Source organism: Durio zibethinus, chromosome 12 (genome assembly GCF_047325235.1).
Source record: "Durio zibethinus cultivar Kanyao isolate XHJ-2024 chromosome 12, ASM4732523v1, whole genome shotgun sequence".
Classification (NCBI taxonomy): Eukaryota; Viridiplantae; Streptophyta; class Magnoliopsida; order Malvales; family Malvaceae; genus Durio; species Durio zibethinus.
The window spans coordinates 6,580,305-6,602,871 of NC_143173.1; the positions used below are offsets into that span (position 1 = coordinate 6,580,305).

General features: G+C 28.2%; 1 protein-coding gene across 1 annotated transcript; it reads left to right on the forward strand.

Moving 5' to 3' along the window:
- Positions 1 to 9,650: 9,650 nt before the first annotated feature.
- Positions 9,651 to 12,217, forward strand: LOC111297177 (uncharacterized). The gene is made up of 4 exons (XM_022891814.2): positions 9,651 to 9,794; positions 11,317 to 11,434; positions 11,537 to 11,609; positions 11,818 to 12,217. Exons 1-4 carry the CDS (start codon positions 9,770 to 9,772, stop codon positions 12,061 to 12,063), a joined length of 462 nt encoding a protein of 153 aa, XP_022747549.1. The 5' UTR covers positions 9,651 to 9,769; the 3' UTR covers positions 12,064 to 12,217.
- The last annotated feature ends 10,350 nt before the right edge of the window (positions 12,218 to 22,567 follow it).

Sequence of the window (22,567 nt, forward strand, 5' to 3'; positions counted from 1 at the left end):
ATGCATATTTTTCAAGATAGCCTTACGGGCTCTGCTACTAGGTGGTATGTCCAGTTGGATAGAAATCGCATTCGTTCTTGAAATGATATGACCCATGACTTCATCAGTCAATACCGACATATCATAGACTTAGCTCCTGATCGGCTTTTCTTGCAAAATATAAAAAAGAAGGTGACTGAATCATTCAAAGAATACACCCAGAGGTGGAGAGACATGGCTACTCATGTGCAACCTTCTTTAACTAAAAAAAAAAACTATAGTGCTATTCGTCAGCAGTCTAAAATCTCTTTATTATGAAAAGATGATAAGGAATGCAACCAAAAATTTCATCAACATGGTGATTTTAAGAGAAATTATTGAGAGTGCCATCAAGAATGGCGAGTTGAAAGGAGGAGAAACCAAGAAGACGGTTGACAAGAAAGAGACTGAAACTCAAGCTGTGAGTTTTGACAAATAGTTTAAGGGTTATCAATCTTATTCACCATAGGGTTATTCCTCGTACTATGCAACTGTGAATAATTCTTTTTCTTACCCATACCAGTCCATACCATAACCATTTTACCCATCCACATACCAACAAATTTTTAGCCCTCAAGCTCTCACATATAGCCTTAACATTCAACCTCCAGCAAGATTTTAAACTTGTCCTACTAACCCAGCAAGTGGTACACGAAAGCAATGGACTATCCAAGAAAAGTTCATATTTGATCCAATCCCTATGACTTATATGGAGTTATATCGAGAGCTCTATAATAGCCATTTGATTACCCTCAGTTGCGTGAAGTCATTCAAGCCACCTTATCCTAAGTGGTATGATCCTACAACCTACTACGACTACCACTATGGAATTGTTGGCCATTCCACTAAAAATTACATTACTTTGAAACATAAAGTGCAACGGTTAATCAAGGATGGGATGATAAGTTTTGATCAAGAAGGAGCAACAACACCTAATGTTAGTGGCAATCCATTGCCTAATCATAATGTCAATACTTTGAGTAAAAATCAAGACACATTAATCAAAAAAGGCCTGGAAAATTACAATGAATCGATGGGCAAGATGTCAATAAAGATCTTTCACCTGATTGCACAATGACATACTTTTGAATATGTTATTCAGGCTATTGGAAGCTGCTTGTCATTTTAAGATTTCTTTCATGTTAATGTTAGGAATTCTTTTTTACAATATGATTTCACTTGTTATCATTTCAATAAAAGATAATTTAATGTATTTCATTACATTTTCTTTTTCATTCAACTACTGTTCCATGCTTTTTCACCTTTCATAACTTTTCGTTCTTATTCTTGAATTTTAAACGATGAATGTTTAAACAATGATAGCAATAATTTTGAGATTTAATTTTGAGAACTCATTCACATTGATTTAAGGAGATTATTTGAGCAAAAGAAGCCAGTTGGTAACAGATGTGAAATTAATATGACTTGAAGTAGTGCAGTCTCTTATAAAGATTCATGAGCTTATTTTTGTTCAATAAATGATGTTCAAAGAAAGCATTCACATTTGAGATGAAAAATGACCATATTTCTTTTATCATTCGAAAAACCATTCATTGTTACCCCTTTGAACCTATTATGATTTTTTTTTTCTAAAAGAACCCTGTCCAAGGATCACCATCCATACTGGGGGTAATTTTTGACAAAAAAAAGCCCAAAGATCATAAAAGGTCTCAAAAAGAAAACAAAAAGAAAGAAAAAGAGAGAAAAAATGAATGCCATAACAAGTTAGGGTAAAGTAATGAGAGTCATTTTGTGAAGAATGAGATAAAAAAGAAAAAAAATAGTGAAATGATGTGGAATGGGGCAAAATGCCAATTTGCATCAGATGAAAAATGATATTTTGGTTTTAAACCCTTTAAACACATATTTTCAGTCTATTGTATCCACTTTTTTCATGACTCTTCACCGTGGCCTATATTATAACCTTTAAAAGTCCATTTGGATCAAATGTGAGTGCTCGAATTGAATGATCATATGTTGGGCTAAGGTATCCTCATGATGGAATGACAGAATCATGCTTGGTTGCTCTAAAGATTGATGTGAAAATGGGTGAAAGAGAAAAAAAAAAGAAAAAAAAGAAAAAAAGAGAAAAAGAATGAAAAGATAAGAAAAAGAAAGAAAAAAAAGAGAAAAAAATGGAAATGAGAGAAAATGAAGACTCAAATTGAAAACCCAAAAGGGCGATTTGGGTAGAAAAACCTCTGAGCTGAGAGTGGGATAAACAGTTCACATAGATGAGAGATCAAAACATCTAAAGATCTCTCAAAGACTAAGGAAAAGTTCAAAGAGCTTAAAATGATTTCGACAGTCAATGGAATGGGTTTTTGAAAAATCCTAGATTAATATTTAAAATTGTTTGAATATCTCATTCGGTTCAATGACATACATCTAACTTGTTTTTTTTCCCATTTGTTTTTGTACCAAATTGTACCTCTTTGATTACTTTTCTTTCAATTCACCTTGTGCTCCCTTATTGTTACATCCCTAAAATAAATCAAGAAAATGTATGATTGCATTATATTTGTCATGATTTGAAATGATGATGAATGAATGACAATGTGCATAAAAGAATATTGCATTCTTTTGAAAAAAAATTTGAGATGATAAAAGAAAAAAAAGAAAAGATGCTAAAAACCTAAAAAATGATGATTTGAGAAGATGTATGGTGCGGCCAAGTGATGAATATGATCGACATAGCCTGTCAATGGTGATCAAATGATGAACAGAATGTAGATCAGAGGACAAAGTTTATTCTAAAATGGCTAGTGCTGAGAAGCCTGTGAAAGGTGGTGGAAATAGTGTGGGTCAATGGATGAAATTTATGCTGAAATTGCTAGTACTGAAGAGCTTGTGAGGGGTGATTAAACGATATGGGGCAATGGATGAAACTTGTGTCAGAATTGTATGTGTTGAGAAGCCTATGGATGGTGACTAAGTGATGAAAATAATGATGATTAGTTGATGAAACTTGTTCCAAAGTGTTGAGAAGCTAAGTAAGGAGAAAATGTGAAATGATGGAGTTTTGAGAACCATGTTACCACATTTTGATTAGAATTTCATTGGTGTTCACATTCCATGCATTATGTTTGCATTGTTGTTTGAACAGTACATGCACATAATTCGATGAATTAAAACTTTGTTTGGACATGCATCAACCAGCAAACATTTGAATTATGACTCAAAATAAGGCATTGTGAGAATTTAGATTGTTGCATTTGCATAATTGATCACGACATTCATTGCATACACAATTTTATTATGAATCTTTTGATGAGAATTTTTGAGTTCTCGAATGAGAATATTTAAATTTCAAATTAGAATCTTTGAGGTGAGAAACCCAGAATTTGTTGAATGTGAATCTTTGAACTCAAATGAGAATATTTGAATTTTAAATAAGGATCTTTGGGGTGTAAAACCCTAATGTTCGTCGGATGTGAATCCTAGAACTAGAATGAAAAGTTTTGAACTTTTGGATATGAATATTCAAAGTTTGAACGAAAAAGCTTAAACTTTTTGGATGTGAATCCCAAATTTGTCAAATGTGAACCTTTGAACTTAAATGAAAAGCTCTGAACTTTTGGATGTGAATCTCCAAATTTCAAATGACAATCTTTAAATGTTGGATGCAATTGTTGCAATTTGCAAATGTGAATTTTAACATCTGGCAAAACTAAAATTTTAAGAATCAAATTTCAATAAATTCTAGCAAAGTTGAAAAGGTTCTTGCGAATCTGAACCTTTGAATTGTAAACTCAAATTGTGGATATTTGAGTTTCCTCCGAACACAATCTTTGACTCTTCTAGACATGATTGTCGATGAGCATTTATTTATTTTTCCAAAAGTCATGGTTGCCTCTGTTTACAAGAGCAATTTATTTTTTCAAAGTTGTGGTGCTTTTGTTTAGAGAAGCAATTTACTTTCAAAAGTTGTTGAGCCTTTGCTTAGAGGAGCTTTGTTTATTTTTCCAAAGTCGTTGAGCCTCTGATTAAAGGAGCTTTGTTTATTTTACTCAAAGTCGTTAAGCCTCTACTTAGAGGAGCTTTGATAAAAATTTTAACTAAAAAAAAAAAAGCAAAAAAAAAAAAAAATAGTGTCGAGTTGAGTCTTGAATGGGTGTCTACGTCTTTGGACAATTCCTGTTTCACAGAAAATGTGCAAAGAGGGGCAGTTGTAGACACCCAATTTGATCTAGGCCCAGATCAATTGGGCCTGGTCCAAATGGGGCAAGATGGCCCTTTTATTTTTATTATTTATTATTATTATTATTTTGTATTTTTTTATCTATTAATATATATTTTTATTATTTATTAATATATTTTATTATTATTTATCTATTAATGTATATATTTGTTATATTTATCTATTATTTTTTTTTGGGTTTATCTGTTCTAAATTTTGTTTTAATTATTATTTTATATCTATAATTTTTTGTTCTAAAAGGAGGTTTTACTGTGAATTAGGGGCTGAAAGAGTTTGGATTGGATTTAAAGAATGAATCCTAATCCCAGATGGAATTGGGATTGATTAAAAATTCTTCTGATCAATCCCTATAAATAGGTGCTGGAACATATAGGAAAAGGACAGAAAGAACACAAAGAGCAAACAATGGTAAAAAGGGTTCTGGTGCATTAGAAACAATTTTAAGAATTTGTGAGAATTTTTTTATAGAATTTTTGGCATTATTTTTTCTGAAAATTTCTGAAAGATTTTCAGACTTCATTGAATTTTTTGACGAAATTCAAGTTTTTCAGCTACTGTTTCGATGAAAAACCTAGTTTTCGATGGAAAAACCCAGAAATCGGTGAGCAATCCCACCGATGTTTTTCGTGGGTAGAAAGAGAGGGAGAGAAAACTGAGGGGAAGAGAGAGGAAGGGGAGAAGCATCTGGCAAAAAAATGAGATTTTTTGCCTTTGATACTTACTCAAGATGACATTGTTTTAGCGTTAAATCAGCCTAGAGGATCCATACATTTTTGTTTGGTTCAACTTGACCTTAGTGTTGACCCGTATCTGACCCGATTGCCAGCCAACCCCTGCAACCGAGCTGAGCCGAGCCGCACCTTTGAACCGTGTTCTGTCTCTCAAGCTGAGCTAATTTTTCCAACCGAGCCGAAAGGCCTTAAGTTTTTTTTTTTTCTATTTATTTTATTATTATTATTATTATTATTAAATTATAATTATTTGGGTATTCCATAAATTTTTTTATTTTTTTAAATTTTTTTAATTTTTTTAAATTTTTTTAATTTTTTTAATTTTAACTTTATTTTATTTTATTTTATTTTTATTTTTTAGTGATTTTCCTAAAATAAAAATTCCAAAAAAAAATATTTTGAGGAAAAGTTGAAAGTATCAATTTTTCTTGAAATTAAAATTTCAAAAAACAAAATATTTTAAGGAAAAGTTGAAAGTATCAATTTTCCTTGAAATTAAAATTACAAAAAAATAAAATATTTTAAGGAAAAGTTGAAAGTATCATTATCCCTAAAAATAAAAAAGGTTTTTCTAAAAAATATTTTTAGGAAAAGTTAAAAGTATCAATTTTCCTTGAAAATAAAAAGGTTTAAAAATATATTTTTAGGGAAAAGTTGAAAGTATCAATTTTTCTTAAAATTAAAATTTCAAAAAAATTTTTTTTTTGAGGAAAAGTTGAAAGTATCAATTTTCCTTGAAATTAAAATTTCATAAAACAAAATATTTTAAGAAAAAGTTGAAAGTATCAATTTTTTTTTAAATTAAAATTTCAAAAAAATAAAATATTTTAAGGAAAAGTTGAAAGTATCAATTTTCTTTAAAATAAAAACTTTCAAATGCTTTAAGAAAAAATTGAAACTATTAGTTTTCCTTGTACAAAAGTAATAAGTTTTTTTTAAATGAAAAGAAAAAGATTTACATCAAAAGTTGAATCATTATTATTTTTTTTCTTTTTTTTCTTTTTTTGAAATTTTTTTATGCTAAATAATCCGACGATGGAGTCTCTGCAAGTTAAACAGTAATTTTCTTGCATACTCTTGAGGTGAGGGAATTTTTTTAATTTTCTACCAAAAGTATTTGGATTAATTAAGAATAATTTTTAAAAATTAATTACTTGGTAAAATTTTTAAGGCTTATTAGATAACATAAAATTAAGCTGGTATCATCTTTCGATGGGCGTTGTAAGGGTGCTATAACCTTTCTCATATGTAACCGAACTCCTGAACCCTGTTCTGGTTAATAGACATGAACCTATTCTTTTAGGGACCCTTAGTCAAGCTTACGTGTCTCTTGAAAGGATAGATTCCTTAGGTGATCAATCGCACTTAAACAAAAAAGATTGGTAGCGACTCCTTATGTCAATGTCTAGCGATAGATCTCTAGATTTAAACATTATGACATATACATATAATATAGAAAATATGGATTTATGCATTATTGAATATATTTTTTTATTAAGAAAATAATTACAATTATAAATAATTGAATATATTTCTTTTTTTATTTAGATTTAGAATGATTTGAATCCAATTTTTTAAATAAAAGGAAGTATATATCAATTATTGAATCAGAATTTTTTGATTGTATAAGTGAATAATGGAGTATAGTATGAATAAAAATAGATGATAAAACTTGATTCAAGCTAATTGGTCATTGATTCTAAGTCAAATCCAACTCAAAATTATGAAAAGTTAAAATTTAAAATGATTGAAAAACCAAATATACAATTAAATAAAAAATTATCAATTGAATTTTGCTGATGAATGCCTTCAATCACTTTTAAGTTTAGTTAAATTATACTTTACAATAATATTTTTATATTAAAAATAATATTGATAATTAATTTGGTGAATTTTAATTTTTTTGAGCAAATATTACCTAATATGACAACCATAAAAATTTTGATAAAACAGTTAATATTTTTAAACTTACATAAAATAAAAAAAAATGAATAAGTGTACAATGTTTCTCCAAATAAAAAGGTTTCATATTAATTCTAAAAAAAATTAAAATCAATACATTTGTATATTTTTCATTTAAACATTATATAGCACTAACCTTCTTTGTCATATGGAGAAGATGAAATTATATATAATCAATCAATCTTTCATCTCATTTTTCTATTTAAGATAATTTTCATTGATGCCTTTATCAATTGAATGTAATTGTACATTCTATCAATCAAAAGTTTAAAATTTCTTTTATTTAAAAAATTTTATTATATATAAATTTTTATTATATAAAAATATTAAAATACATAATTTTGAAAAATAAAATAAAATAAAATAAATTTCTAACTTTGGTACTTGTTAAATTTTCGTAAAAAAAATTTAATTCTAAAATTAACAAACTTGTTATGTAATATCTACGATTTCATTTTTAGTATTAACAATATAAATTTTTATGAATTAATGTAACTTTTGTATAAACACATTCAAAAAATAATTTCAATGAATTTTGTCATACCTTGAAAAAATTTACTAAAAGCAATTAATTTTACTTCGCTTAATAATTTTTTACTTATAATAATTCACATTAGGTTGTTCAACTACTTGGATGACAAAAAAAGAGCAATTTAATACAATTGAGAAAGATTAAATAATCTTGAGATATAAGTTAATCATATATATGCATATTAAAATAAAAGTTGAGATAAAATTAAATCAATTATTATTTTAATCAAGGTGACAATTCTTATGGTAACTTGACTAGATTAATCCTAAGCTATTGGTAGCTCCATCACTTCCTAAATTATCTAATTCTACATGTAAAAAGTCTAATTAATCACATAGTGCTAATTATTGGTAGAGGGGGTGTAATTGATTTGATTTTTATTTTTGTTCATGGGAATTACAATTAAAAATTCTAGAGGAAAAAATACAAAAGAAAAATTAATTATAGAAGTTAGATTAAACTGTAAAAATGATATATTAAAGAATTATTTCAAGGGATTAAAAAAAATTAATTATGTTATCAATAATCAAATGATCAACTCGTAAAATATATAAATAATAAAATTATTAATATACATATATAGTTAATATATTAAAACAAAAAATTGAAAGACAAAAAATAAAAAAACAAATATGATTAAATAACTTAATTATGATTATTTTTAATAAATTTATTTGTCAACATAAATTATATATACAATTGTTTTTACAATAACTAAAAAAACAAACTGCATATAATTGTTTTATTCTTTTGCAGATTAAATTTTGTTCTTATTATATTTATGTTTTCATTTGATGTGAAAATCATTACTTATAAAAAAAATAGTCTAATAATAAAAAAAGTCATTTAAATTAAAATTTATAAAAAATTACTAATGATATTTTAGTCAATCACTTTTTTAACATTTTTTGAATTAAAATTTTATTAAGAGTATTTTAATCAATCACTTTTAATTCTATTTTAGTCTTTAGTCAATCACTTTTTAACACTTTTGAATTAAAATTTTAAAATTTTTAGTAATTTAGTTTCACATAAACACTATTTTTAATTCTAATTGATTTAAATTAAATTTAAATAAATTAATAAAAGTTATATATTTAAAAATAAATTTGTTAATTTAAAAATTTATAAGAGTATTTAAGTTAATCACTAACATTTTTGGAGTTCACACTTATTTATATATATATATATATATATATATATATATATATGGATTTGAGTGTTTGTCTTTCCTGCTCACTGAAATTACGGGTTTTGTGGTAAGATGTTGTTTTGTAATTGCAATCATAATGATAAAATGCTTTAAGTTATTATATTAAAAAATAAATTTGGAGTAGTTGTACCCTATGTAGAATGTTGGCATGTCATTATTATAGTTCCCTGTTAAATCAAACGTCCCAAGATCATTGCAGTTAAATCCGTGTTTGCTTAACTGAATTCTTTTTTTAATTTTGATATTGATATAATGCTATTCTTTCTTGCGTGTAGACTGTGCTTAATCTATAAAAAATTTGGTCCCTCCTATAGCAAGGAGAGCCGATTAAGCTTGAGTACAAAGGAAGGTTGCTCAGTTAAAAAAGCGTAAGAAACTTGATGCCGGTGGTAGTCATTTACATGCATAATTAATAGCCGACATGCAGCCCATGGATTCTTTCAACAGTGTCTGAAGTCAACTGCTTACATGATAAGCAGTTGCCCAATACTTATATGCTTGTTGATGGTCAAGTTTCTTTTAGTCAAAAACTTCTCACGAGATCTTGTATATTGCTTTGATTCAATTCAATTTTGCTGCGTCCTATCATTTATGAAGAGATTATGGTTTCTTCCAATTTGCTACCCTTTTCGTTAACTTATTGTCAAATTCAAATATCCATACCAACATGTTTATGTTTTTTGGTACATTCCAAAGGGAATGCGAGCATTTATTTCAATCGATTGAAGCACGGTTCTTCTTTTTCTTAAACAGTCGTATTTGGATTCTCTCTTCTCCAAGTTAAAAAAAAAAAAAAAGAGAAGAAATACCAATGTGTATGTGTTGTATTTTTAGACACCTCCATACAAAAAATTATCAATAGTTTCAGTTTAACTCAAAAGCATAATTTTTTGGAACATTTTCCACCTAAGCACTTTATGTCAGGGTCCTTTTCCTTTCATGGAAGCTTTTTCTAATGCTTTGCGTATGCCTAGGCATTGCAATGCAATATACTCTCCTCTGATGCCAAGTTTCATTGCCTTTGTGGTATGCTAAATCCTTATAAAGCTCTATGTTAGTTCTAATAAACCTCTCAAATCCAATTCATCACAGCGTTGCAAAGAAAGAAAAAGATGGGCCAAAACACATCAGCTTCTGGTATTCTCTTTCCCTCTTAATCAAATAAATTTTTTACATCAACTATTTATTTTGGTACATATATAGAATTTCATGCAAGTTTGTGTCTTTTTTTTCCTCTTTGTTGAGTTTCTGTAACCTTCATAAATGGAGTACATGTTTTTAATTAGGAATTTGATACTTGGATACAAACTTATTTTATATTAAAGTGTTGATTGTTGTAAATGGCATAGAAAATATGTAGGATAAAATGAAAACAACTATTGAAATTGGTTTGTTGATAGCACTTAGATATGTAATTTTGGCACTGATTGGGTCCTTAGAATACAAATGGTACTTGTTATAAGGCAAGATGGACTTTAACCATCATGTGTTAGTAATAAAACAAGTGACGAGATTTTACATGAATATTTTGTTCGTTGTTAGGTGTTTGTCCTGTTGTATATATTACAAAAAATGATTATTTTTAAAGATATCTTAAAATGTTTTCATCAAAACAAAGTTTAGAAATTATACAGTACACAAATGTTGAAAAAATGTTGTTTGAAAGTTGTTAAATAATCTTTGGAATGAAAAATAAACATCCAAATGCCATCTCGGGGCTTTGAATGCTTTGCAGGATTTTTGTTCTATAAAAAAATGTAGTTGAAGAGCATTCAAATAATTAAGCTTAAGACATACATAAAAAATTTTGCCTAGAACATCAAGATGTCATCTCTGGGCATTTGAATGGTCTGCAGGATATTTGTTCTATGAATAAAATTTTTAGAGCATTCGAATATCATGGGTCGGGCATCCGAGTGCTCTATTTGAAAATTCAATTTGTTGAATATGTTGATTCATTCCAAAAGTGATGATTATTTATTCAAGACATGGTTTTAAACATTGTTTCAAACTTATAAATATTTCAATTAACATTCAATTCTTCACACTTTTACATTCACTTTCTCAATAATCAAATTATTCTCTCTTACTCATCATTTGATTTACGATTCATGTGTATTTAAGAAATTCTTGAACTGCAATCACAATTCTCTTCGTATTGGAGATAATGTTTTTAAAATTCCATTCGCACTTGAACGGAGAAATTATTATCCTTAAAATAGCTTTCCAAAATGTCTTGTCTAAAATTTGTTTTCTTCTACTTTAGTTGTTTGCATTAGTAAATTTCATACAACATATCCTTCTACTCAGACAATTGTATTCAATCTCCCTTATTCTATAATTCTGAAATTGTAGTTAATAAAAAAAAAAGAAGCTGGGTTTGCCCTCACTGTTATATCAACTAGATAAAGAAACATAAAATAAAGTAATTTGCTGAATTCCTAATTATGATAAGCTAAGCTATGCTTTAGGGAAAAAAAAAGCACATTTAAAATTCCTTTTGATTTATCTCAAGTATTCAATACTTTCATTATCAACTATTCACATGTGAAAATCCGCTTATGAAATTTGGAAATTATATATATATATATATATATATATATATAAATGATGATTAAAAGTGTATTAGGCGCATGATATTCATTACTAATGGATGCAGGAAATAAAAAGAGTAAAGAAATAGATTCGGTAATAGAGAAATGCTACAAAACTTATTTTAAAGAGGAGAAAGAATGGTCATCGGCTAAGTTCTACGGAGCAGTATGCGAAACCGTCGAGTATCTTATCTTGCCTTAGTTTCCATTATAAATGTTTATTATTGATTTATATGTGTTACCATTTTTTAATATCTTTAAATGTGTTGCTATGATATTGGACAGACAAATCAACAAAAAGCTTGGAACCATGCAATTAAGTGTGCCAAAGACTACAACGCTCGAGCTTGCCTATGGGGTATAGTCCTTGAGTTCCTCCACTAAGTTCCTTTCATTCCCCCTTTCTAGCTTATTTATTAAAAAAAAAAAAAAGGTTTCTTAAATAGAAAATATAACCAATATGTGACAAAAACTGGTATTGAAAAGGTTAATGGATCGCCATATTGTGACTCAATTACACAACGCATATATTATTGACAAAATATGGTGATTGAAAATGGATGCAGAGATACAAGGAAGCAGCGGAAAGAGAACTGTCAAAAGAAGAGTTCCAAGAGATTCTCCAGGAAGTGCTGATTGAAACAGGATTTACTGGAATTGGAGCCAAGGACATACTGTTCTACCTACTTGGAATTCCTTTGACTGCGACGATCATCAAGAGACATGCTGCCCCCAAAATCCATGACGATTTATTTATCCCTGCTATCACATCTGCCACTGTTTTTCTCCTTGCAAAACTTAACAAAATTTGAGGCTACTCCTCCAATCATGACTTCAATCACTTTGTATTTATGAATTCAAAACTTTGTTTAATTGGTGCCGCTGGTTCACTGGTTATGAAGGATTGATTTTATTCAAAGTTACCAAAGAATGCATATTCCTTTCTGAAAATACATTGCAAAAATTGAAGAATAAAGAAGGGGAATTGGCATCTTTTAACCTTAACTTTCTTAAAGACATACAATTACAATTGCTACATAAAGTTTGGATTGTTTAACTCCACTTTTAAGCGCACTATAGGAAATTAAGTTTTTTGTAGCATTTTTTAAAATCATTTTGCTGTATTTATAAATGCTGCTAAAAGGTTAATGGTATATCCACAAAAAACACTACAAAAAACATATGCTATTCACAATTGAAAATTTTAGCAATGTTTTTTGTTTTGGAAAATACCACCTTGCTTAGCAATGTTTGTTTTATATTTAGCGGTATTTCATAAACGTCTTAATATATAGTTTAAGATGGTGAGATTTTTACATACTTAACAGCGTTTCATAAACATTTTGATATATAGTTTAAATGGTGAGATTTTTATGTATTTAGCAATATTTGTAGCATAATATATTTAGCGGCATTACCAAATGCAAGAGCCACCATTTATATATATAGAGCAGCTTTGCATACAAAATGTCGTTAAATAACTCCACTTAATAAGTTTTTTGGGCACAAACATCATTAATTGGTGTATCATATAATGATATTTTTTTTCATAATTGTTGTTATATATATATGTTTAGACTTCAAATATTATTTTTTTTTTTATAAATATCAATTTAGCTGAAAAAAATAACATTTTGGATTTTTTTAATTTTTTACAATGACATTCAACATCGAAACATATTATTGAAACATATAAAAGTTAATTTAATTTCATTAATTAAATATCATAAAATATAAAAATATATCAGTTGTTTGAATAAGTTAACAAGTAATATACAATGAAATTTAACTTAATTTCAAACTACTTAAAATAATGAATTTTACAAGTATAAAATTAATGATTATTGAGAGTTGGAACACATTCATAGTGGATTTTTGCTTTGTATTGATCTTTCTTGTTTCAAGTCAAATTATTGATTAGTTGGTTGAATATTTTTTATCAAGCTTAGAGTTGTGGAGGCAAACAACTATGGAAGAAGTTGTTCTCTCTTAAAAAAAAGAAAAATCAAAGGAAAATAATATGAAAATATGAAAAATGATATGGAATGTAATAAAGAATATAGTAGAAATTATACCTTCAAAAAGAGCTTCCTAAATTTTTGCTATTTTTTCTCTTTTTTTTCTCTCTCTCTTTCATTCTACTTTCAAGGCTACTTCTTCTCTTTTTCTCAACCTTAAATGATAAATATATAAGCAATGCAAATGCATGATAGCCTTTGATAAAAAATGCATCCTAAGGCTATTATTCCTCTTCCAAGTTTATTTCCAAGCAGTCACCTTTCACCCTTAGATCAAGGCCTTTTAAAGATCAGTGGTTCATGATGAATCTAACATAAATTGAGGCTTTGATGTAGCTAGAGCAGTATAAAAAGATCATTTTGTCCTTGTTAAAGTTTTGGCCTTTTTGTGCAATTTTCTTGAAAAACCATGATCCCTTATTCATTTTTGTGATTTTAGTGGCACCAAAAATTATAATATAATATGAAATCATTATTTGGCAGCATTTGTGAAAATTCAACTTCGAAAAGACCAAATTACAAAAATATCCCTAAATGGTATTTTAATAATTTCACACTTTTCAAGGTGGATCAAGGTTTTTGATGCATAAAAAAATCATGTAATAATTTTAAAACATGATCAGAGGTTTTTAATGCACTAAAAATTGTAAAACAATATAAAATTATGATCTAAGTTTTTCACAAATAAAGACTTTGGGAAGATCAAATTATAAAAATACCCCTTAAGATGTTTTCATAATTTCATACCTTTTGAGACAAGATCAAGATTTTTAACACACCAAAAATTATCAAATAATATTTAAACATGATTTGAAAGTTTTCATGAAAAATGAACTTCGAAAAGGTCAAATTACAAAAATAATCTTAAAGGGTAGTTTGGTAATTTTACCTTTCTCGAAGTGCAATAAGAATTTTTAGTGCATTATAATCACAAAATTCAATCCCTAGGCTTATTAATCCCATTTGGTTGTGAATTTTGAGAATTGACTCAAGCTCAATCCAATTTGACTGATTTTGACCAAATTTGATATTGTTTGACCAGATTTGGCAAAGTTTGACCATAGGGCATTTGGGTTAAATTAGTTCTAAATTTGATTTTGAAAACTTGTCAAAGTTAAGAAATGTTGAATTCAAACTGGATTGGATTTTAAACACCTTACAATTAGCCAGATTCTACCTGGACAAAATTAGATGTTTATAAATGCCCTTCTTTGCATATTTTTAAGAATAAAAAATAATACAAAGTCAAAGACATTAATTTTGTTTGGGATTAGGGTTTGAAAGATTTTTTTTGTTGTTTGTTTATTTGTTTGTTTGTTTATTTGTTTTTGAAATCAAGATTCACAATGAAGTCAAGGATTCAAAACTAAGAGACTTTGGATTCACGTTAAAGAAAATGATTCACAGTTGAAGGATTCTGGATTCACATCAGTGGAAACGATTCACAGTTGAAAGACTTTGGATTCACCACAGAGTAAGTGACACATAGTTAAAGGACTCTGAATTCATAATAAAGTAAATGATTCATAGTTTGAAGACTCTGGATTCATGACGAAGTAAACAATTCATAGTTGGAAGACTTTGGATTAACAATAGAGTAATTGATTTATAGTTAGAGGACTTTAGATTCATAATAGGGTAAACGATTCATAATTGAAGGGCTCTTGAATCACATAAGAGAAAACAATTCACAGTTGGAGGACTTTAGATTCATAATAGAGCAAATGATTCACAGTTAGAGGACTTTGGATTCACATTAAATAAAATTGCTCACAGTTAGAGTACTTTGGATTCATATAAGAGAAAATGATTCACAGTTGAAAGGCTTTGGATTCACAATAGAGTATATGATTCGTAGTTGGAAGACTTTGGATTCATAACAAAGAAAACGATTAGAAGACTTTGGATTCATAACAAAGTAAACGATTTTGGTTCAAAAGATTTATGCACGTGAGTTCAAGGATTTACAAATGATTCAATCATTTGTAAGTGGGATCAGAAAGTGTTTTAATATTAAAAACTTCCAAGATTCACAAATATTGCAAGAGTAAAATATTCACAACTTTTAATGATTCACAAGAATCAAAGATTCACAAATTTTAAAGATTCACATGGACAAAAAATTCACAAATTCCAAAGATTCACAAGGGTCAAGGACTTGTAAATTTCAAAGTCTTGTAATGTTAGCTTTATAGGTGAGATGGTGATCCAAGAGGGGGGATAAATTGGATTTCTCCAAAATTTTCCCAAACAATGATTTCAATATAGTTGAATGAAAATTAAAACAATAAGCAATTTTAATGAAAAATAATGCTAACATTAGCAATTAATGAACCTAAAATCAAATATAAACAATAATAAATTGTAAGGAGATATGGATAGAGAAATCAAACACAATGATTCATAGAGGTTTAGTTCTTTTCCACAAGGCACCTACGTCCTTTCTCTTGGTTATCCACACCAGGGCCTCAATCCACTAATTGAAGAAAAAATCTTACAAGATATAAACCTATCTTATTCTAAATCTCTATATTTTTCTCATGGCTTAGATAACAACCTCTACCCTTACAAATTAAGAGGATATCTCCCCTCTTACTTACAAGATAACCAAATAATTTTTACAAACTAAAATACCTCTCAAGGTTGAGTGTTTGCCTAATGAAGTACAAAGAAAATGATGAATGAAAACACAACAATATTTTGGATACAAGAAACACAAAGGATATTGAATTTAATCTCTAAAAACTCTTGATTCTAAGAGAAAATGAAAATATGGCTTGTTGGCTCTTGCTCTCTTGATTCATCAATCGTTTTGGTGTGTTGGAGTGCCCAATTTATAGAGAAATTGAAGAAGTAGCCATTGGGGAAGCTTGGGAAGTGAAAGTAGCCATTAAATGCATGAAAAAATAGCTGTTGGTATGATCCCGCCCATAACCGATCAATCCCTTGCCTGGATGATCGATCCCCTATATGGGGGGATCGATCCCTTTTCTATAAATTCAGTCGTGGGAGCATTTTGTTTGAAAACCAACCGATCCTTTCTAAAGAGGATCGATCTTGTCCATTCTGGATGGTAGTTTCCTATTTTGCACTCTACTTACTAATTTGATCATAACTTAAGTTATAAAAATCCAAATCATAAACCGTTTAAAGATTTAGAAACTAGACTTAAAGGGCTTTCTATCCATATAAAGTTCATCATCTAATTCACTGTGTACGAATTATAGTGAATTTTCAAATTTACCCCTTGTACAATTTTTTTGACAACTACAGAGTGTCTAGTAAAAATTCAAAATCTTTTCTTAGAAAATTTGGATTTTGATTTTGTTTGATCCTTTAGAAAGATTCAAAGAGCTTTCCAACAATATAAAATTCAAATATTAAAACTTTGTGAATTAATATAGAAAAATGAAAGAAGTTCAATGTTGGAAAACTTTATTCTTGTAAAACAACTTTCTTAAGTTAATCTATTTCTCAAAACTAATATTATCAAAATTGTATTAAGTCCAAAATAAATAAATTCACTTTAAAAACAACAATTGAACTTTCACTTAAGCTCAAATAAATAATCTTTAAAGGTAGATTTGGTTTGAGAAATATAAAAATAAAGAAAGGTTTGTTTAAGCTTTGAAAATCATATTATTTATTTAGTACCAAAATATAAAACTTAAGAACATGTACTAAATAAATCTTTTTCAAAATCTTGATCAAACTTATTTAGCTTAATGTTTTGTCATTTCAAAATAAGGATCAATTCAAGGCTAACAATCTCTCCCTTTTTGATATGACAAAACTTAAAGATAAATTTGCTTGATGAAAAACTTTCTTTGAAACATTTAAGATTTTGAAAAACATTTTGGAAAACTCCCCCTTAAACAATGCTTGGCAAAACTCCCCCTGAATTTATGCATCCTAATCCAACACAACTTACCAAACATATGTTAGACCATATATATCAAATAAGAACAATCAAACATATGCATGTCAAGCACAAGCAAATTTGTCCATATGATATTTCTCCCCCTTTTTGTCATAGCAAAAAGGCATGAGCATATTAATAAGCAAATAAACACAAAAAGGCATCATTAACAAATGTATTCATGAAACATTTCTCCTCCCTTTTGTTTATGTTCTTTATACCAAATGTTTAATCTCCTATATCAATTGCTATAAGCATATAAAAGGAAATATCTCTAAACTCTCTCTTCTTTTTTGTCATTTCAAAAAAAAAAGAGATCAATTCAACGCATGGGACAAATGTTTGATACCAATAATATCAAGAGTATTTTGAATACATGTAATCAAGTATAATATACACAATTAAGTTCACATACATGTATTCAAGCACAAAAGTATAAATGTATCCAAAATTTAGCATTTTAGCATAAGTCATCAAATGCACTACATGAAATTTATGAGCAAAGGATAATGAATGATATGCAATCTACTCATAAATCATGTTAGGATAAGATGTACTTAGAACCTAAAACATCAATAGCAATTAACCATAAATTCAAGCATATGTAAACAAGCTCATACCAATTGTTAAGGATACCAATTATTAAAGATACGTTATCACAAAGATACCAACTGTTATCACAAAACAAATCAAACAAAATTGTATTCTAAAATTTCTCCTCATTTTCAAAATAAGGATTAATCAATATAAGGCACACACAATTTTGTATGAAAGGTACAAGCTATATCAAGGATAGGCACATAAATAAGCATCTATGCAAATTTTAAAAAATCTTTAGCAATTTTGATATCAATTATTACCAATTGTTAGAAATTTTATTCAACACCTTTCATAGAGCACACATACTTCAAGCATATAAAAGATTCATTCAATACATGCATAAATAATAATAGTAATCTTTCATAACCTATCCTATCCAAACAAAACCTAAAAGCTCATATAGATTTAATAAAGCATGAATACTAATGAGAAGAAGATTCGATTATCATCATGTCATAACAAAGATTATATAAGCATGATTTTCCAAACATGATGAGCATATAAGCTATAGCAAAGAAATAATAAAAGTATAATTATTCAAATATATTTCAAATTATTTCAATGCATAGCAATGAACTTAATCTAACATATGCAAGTATCTAAATATATATTTCAATCAAAATCATACAAGCATATGTAAAAACATTCAAATCACATATAGTAATATACCAATAAAGATATAAACATTTAGACATAATGTGGTATATGCTATTTCAATATTCTTAATCGATGAACTTGTTCAAAGAAATCAATCAATTTAACTCATATTCATGTTCAAGAATTCATGCATTGACCAAATATTCATGCATTAAAACTTTTAATCAAAGCAATCAAGAACTAAGCATGAATATTAATGAATCCAAGCATTTAACAAATTTAAGACACATTCTATCAAGTAGCTTAGTGATTAATTTGTGCAAAGTGTTTACAAATTCAAACACAATATCTCATTTTTGCACATATAAAAGAAAACATTTATCAAATCATGTATTAAACATTATAAATCATAGGCACATAGCATAGATTCAATACAATTACCTCCATTCTTATCAAGCTATGTTGTTGTGCTCATTGTAGTTGAGTAAGGCTTTGAATCCTCCATTTCACATCATTTGAGCTAGTCTTTGATGTACTTGGGCTTGATTGATGAGGATGACATGCTTTGCTTGCTATACTTGAAATTTAAAAAATGTAGGCTCATTCATGCTCATTTCAAGTTCTCCTAGCATAGACTTAGAAAATATTCTTGACAAAGGATTTTCATTAGAAGCATCAAGAAAATCAATTGATAAAAATTATACCAATTGTTAGAAAACATTTCCATATTCTACGTCATTATAGGTAAAAGAAAATTTATTCACTAAGCACAAGTTGGCAATTGCAAGGGAGATATATCCTTAAGCTAGAAGTCATATATCAATTTAAACATCGAATAGCACAAGAATGGCACTAAAGCAAAAGTTGTCATGTAATATGCAAAAATCAAACTTTTTAGATCAATCATGAACACAAAATAGACATATTCAATATTCATATATATTCAATAAATCACCAAAGAATATGCCAAAATAAATTTTAAGCCATATGAAAACTAAAAACTCAAGGAAAATATATTTATCATCAAAAATATATTCAAGAAAATTTTAGCACAAAAGCATAAATATGTCTGCACGAATTATAGGCCATAATCAACAATGACTTAAGCTAAAAATAAGAATCATAAGAAATTCATTTACTTAAGTTATGTAGCAACTATGTCAAGTCAAGAAAAACCACATTTATCATATATACACATACTAGACAAGAACAAGAGATGAACCAATAACATATATCATTTACAAGCAAGTAGTTCATCATATTCAAAATCACAAATAAAGAGATATATCAATTAAGCACAAGATCCAAAATATTTCACAAAATTAATAAAACATTTAAGCATAAAAATAAACTTATTTCACAAAAGTATTTCACAAATTTTAAAAAATAAACAATTTAAGCACTTTCAAATCACAAGTATTAAGGTCAAATTGAATCAATCATCATATAAGCACATATCTTGACCAAATTAACAAAGAATCAATTTATATATATATATATATATATATCACTTAAGCACAATATGTTCATCAATTCACAAATCAAAAGTTATAAAAATTTAGAATATAACAATCAAGTTTAAAAAATATATATATTTCACACCATCCTAGCATTAAAAACAAATTAAGTAATTTTAATCAACATGGTCATATAAGAATGTTTAACAATTACAAATCATATACATAAAAATCACAAAAATCATTTCCATCATGCTAAAATCATTTAAAAAAGTATATTTATGCAAAATAGCATAGGATAAATCATTCAAAGCTTAATATGTCTAGGATTTTGATTTTTGCACTTTAAAACTCATTTTTGCTTGAAATATACCTTAATAAATCTCAAAACTAGTCAAGCTTATTTTTAACCAACTTGAACCATTCCAACAAGTTTCAAATGACAAAACAAAGTTGTTCAAGTGGTCATTTGGCATTAGAAACAAGGAAATAAAAAAGTCAACTTTTAATCCTCATTTTTCCTTGAAAATGGCTATTAAGAAGTGCAAATATGTTTAAACACACATTTAAGCTCTTCAAACCATTTAGAAAAGTTTTATTTAACACCACAAACAATTTCAACAAGCATCTAAAACATATTTAAGAACAAAATAAATGCATATTCAATTCATGCTCACATATATCAACAAAACATATATCAATATCCATTAAGCATTCTATGTCTAACAAGAATAGGCAACCAAATTTTGCATAATCATTCAAGCATTCAAATTTCATCAAGAATAGGTAACCAAATTCAAATACTCTTTAAATAAAAGTTTAGAGGTTACCTATCTCCATTGTGTGTTTAGTGTATTCAATCTTCAATCTCACATTGTAGCTCTTTGCTCTAGCACACCTACAAGAGACAATCTCATTCGATTTTTAGTACTCAAATTACTTTGGGTCCTTAAGAGTTAGTCACCAAGTCTCTTGTTCCTTTTGGAACCCATACTTACCTAATTCTAAATGAGACTTTTCTTCTGATAGGACAAATATGTATAGTATGACCATGAAGATTACAAAAATTGCATTTAATCATTTTAGCACTTAAACTCTTATCTAAAAGCTCTTGTTTTTCATTCATCAAATCATCAAATTTCTTTTTCAAATAAAAATTTTCTTTTTCTAAAATTTCATACCTAATTTAAGAGGTTTTTAAATCTATTTTCAACTTTTCATTTTGTTTTTCCAAATCATTCTTTGTACTCATTAAAAATTCATTTTCAACTTTTAATTTTGAAATCATTTTCTTATGTTTCAAATGCATATTTTCAAATTCAATTACTAAATCATTGTAAGCATCTTGTAACTCATCAAAAGTATAAGAGTTTGAATCATAAAAGTTAAATGTTACATTTGGTTCTTCAATAGCCATGAGACATGATACATGTTGGTTGAAAATTTGTCTTTCATATAGCTCATCCAACTTTCTCCATATCTCATTTGAGGTTGGACACTTGGATACCAAGTTGAATTTGTGGGAGTTAAGAACTCCATATAGTAAACAATTGGCCTTGGCATCATCCATTACTTGTCTTATGTAGTTTGCATCATTTGAAGGAGTTTCAAGCCCCTTTTCAACCACATTTCAAGCTCTAAAATCTTGGGCCATTATAAACATCTTCATCCTCCTTCTCCATTCATAAAATTCAAATTTATCAACCATAAGAGCTTTAAGGACTTCTTTTCCATCTTGGAACCAAAATTGAGCCATAGGATCTTTACTCAAGATGGTTAAACCTATAAAAAAGAGACCAACGCTTTGATACCAACTGTTAGCTTTATAGGTGAGATGGTGATCCAAGATGGGGGTGAATTAGATTTCTTCAAATTCTTCCTAAACAATGATTTCAATATAGTTGAATGAAAATTGAAACAATAAGCAACTTTAATGAAAATATAATGCAAACAATAGCAATTAATGAACTTAAAATGAAATATAAACAACAATAAATTGTAAGGATATAGGGATAGAGAAATGAAACACAATGATTCATAGAGGTTTGATCTTTCTTCACAAGGCACCTATGTCCTCTCTCTTGGTTATCCACACCAAGGCTTCAATCCACTAATTGAAGAAAATTTCTTACAAGATACAAACCTATCTTGTACTAAATCTTTATCTTTTTCTCAAGGCTTAGATAGCAACCTCTACCTTTACAAATCAAGAGGATACCTAACCTTTTGCTTACAAGATAACCAAATAATTTTTACAAACTAAAATACCTCTCAAGGTTGAGTGTTTACCTAATGAAGTACAAAGAAAATAATGAATGAAAACACAACAATATTTTGGATACAAGAAAAATAAAAGATATTGAATTTAAGCTCTAAAAACTCTTGATTCTAAGAGAAAATGAAAATATGACTTGTTGGCTCTTGCTCTCTTGATTCATCAATCTTCTTGGTGTGTTGGAGTACCCAATTTATAGAGAAATTGAAGAAGTAGCCATTGGAGAAGCTTGGGAAGTGAAAATAGTCGTTGAATGCATGAAAAAAAATAGCCGTTGGTGTGATCCTGCCCAGAACCGATCGATCCCTTCTTTGAGGGGATCGATCCCTTGCCTAGGTGATCTATCCTCTATGTGGAGGGCTCGATCCCCTTTCTATAAATTCAGTCTTGGGAGCATTCTGTTTGAAAACCAATTGATCCCTTTTAGAGGGGATCGATCCTGTCCATGCT

What these genes read in the sequence shown, in the direction of transcription:
- LOC111297177 (XM_022891814.2), top strand. Translation starts at nt 9,770, where the DNA reads ATGGGCCAAAACACATCAGCTTCTG. An exon ending in GCAGTATGCGAAACCGTCGA is followed by an intron (nt 11,435 to 11,536) that starts GTATCTTATCTT and finishes GATATTGGACAG; the next exon opens with ACAAATCAACAAAAAGCTTG. An exon ending in CGCTCGAGCTTGCCTATGGG is followed by an intron (nt 11,610 to 11,817) that starts GTATAGTCCTTG and finishes AAATGGATGCAG; the next exon opens with AGATACAAGGAAGCAGCGGA.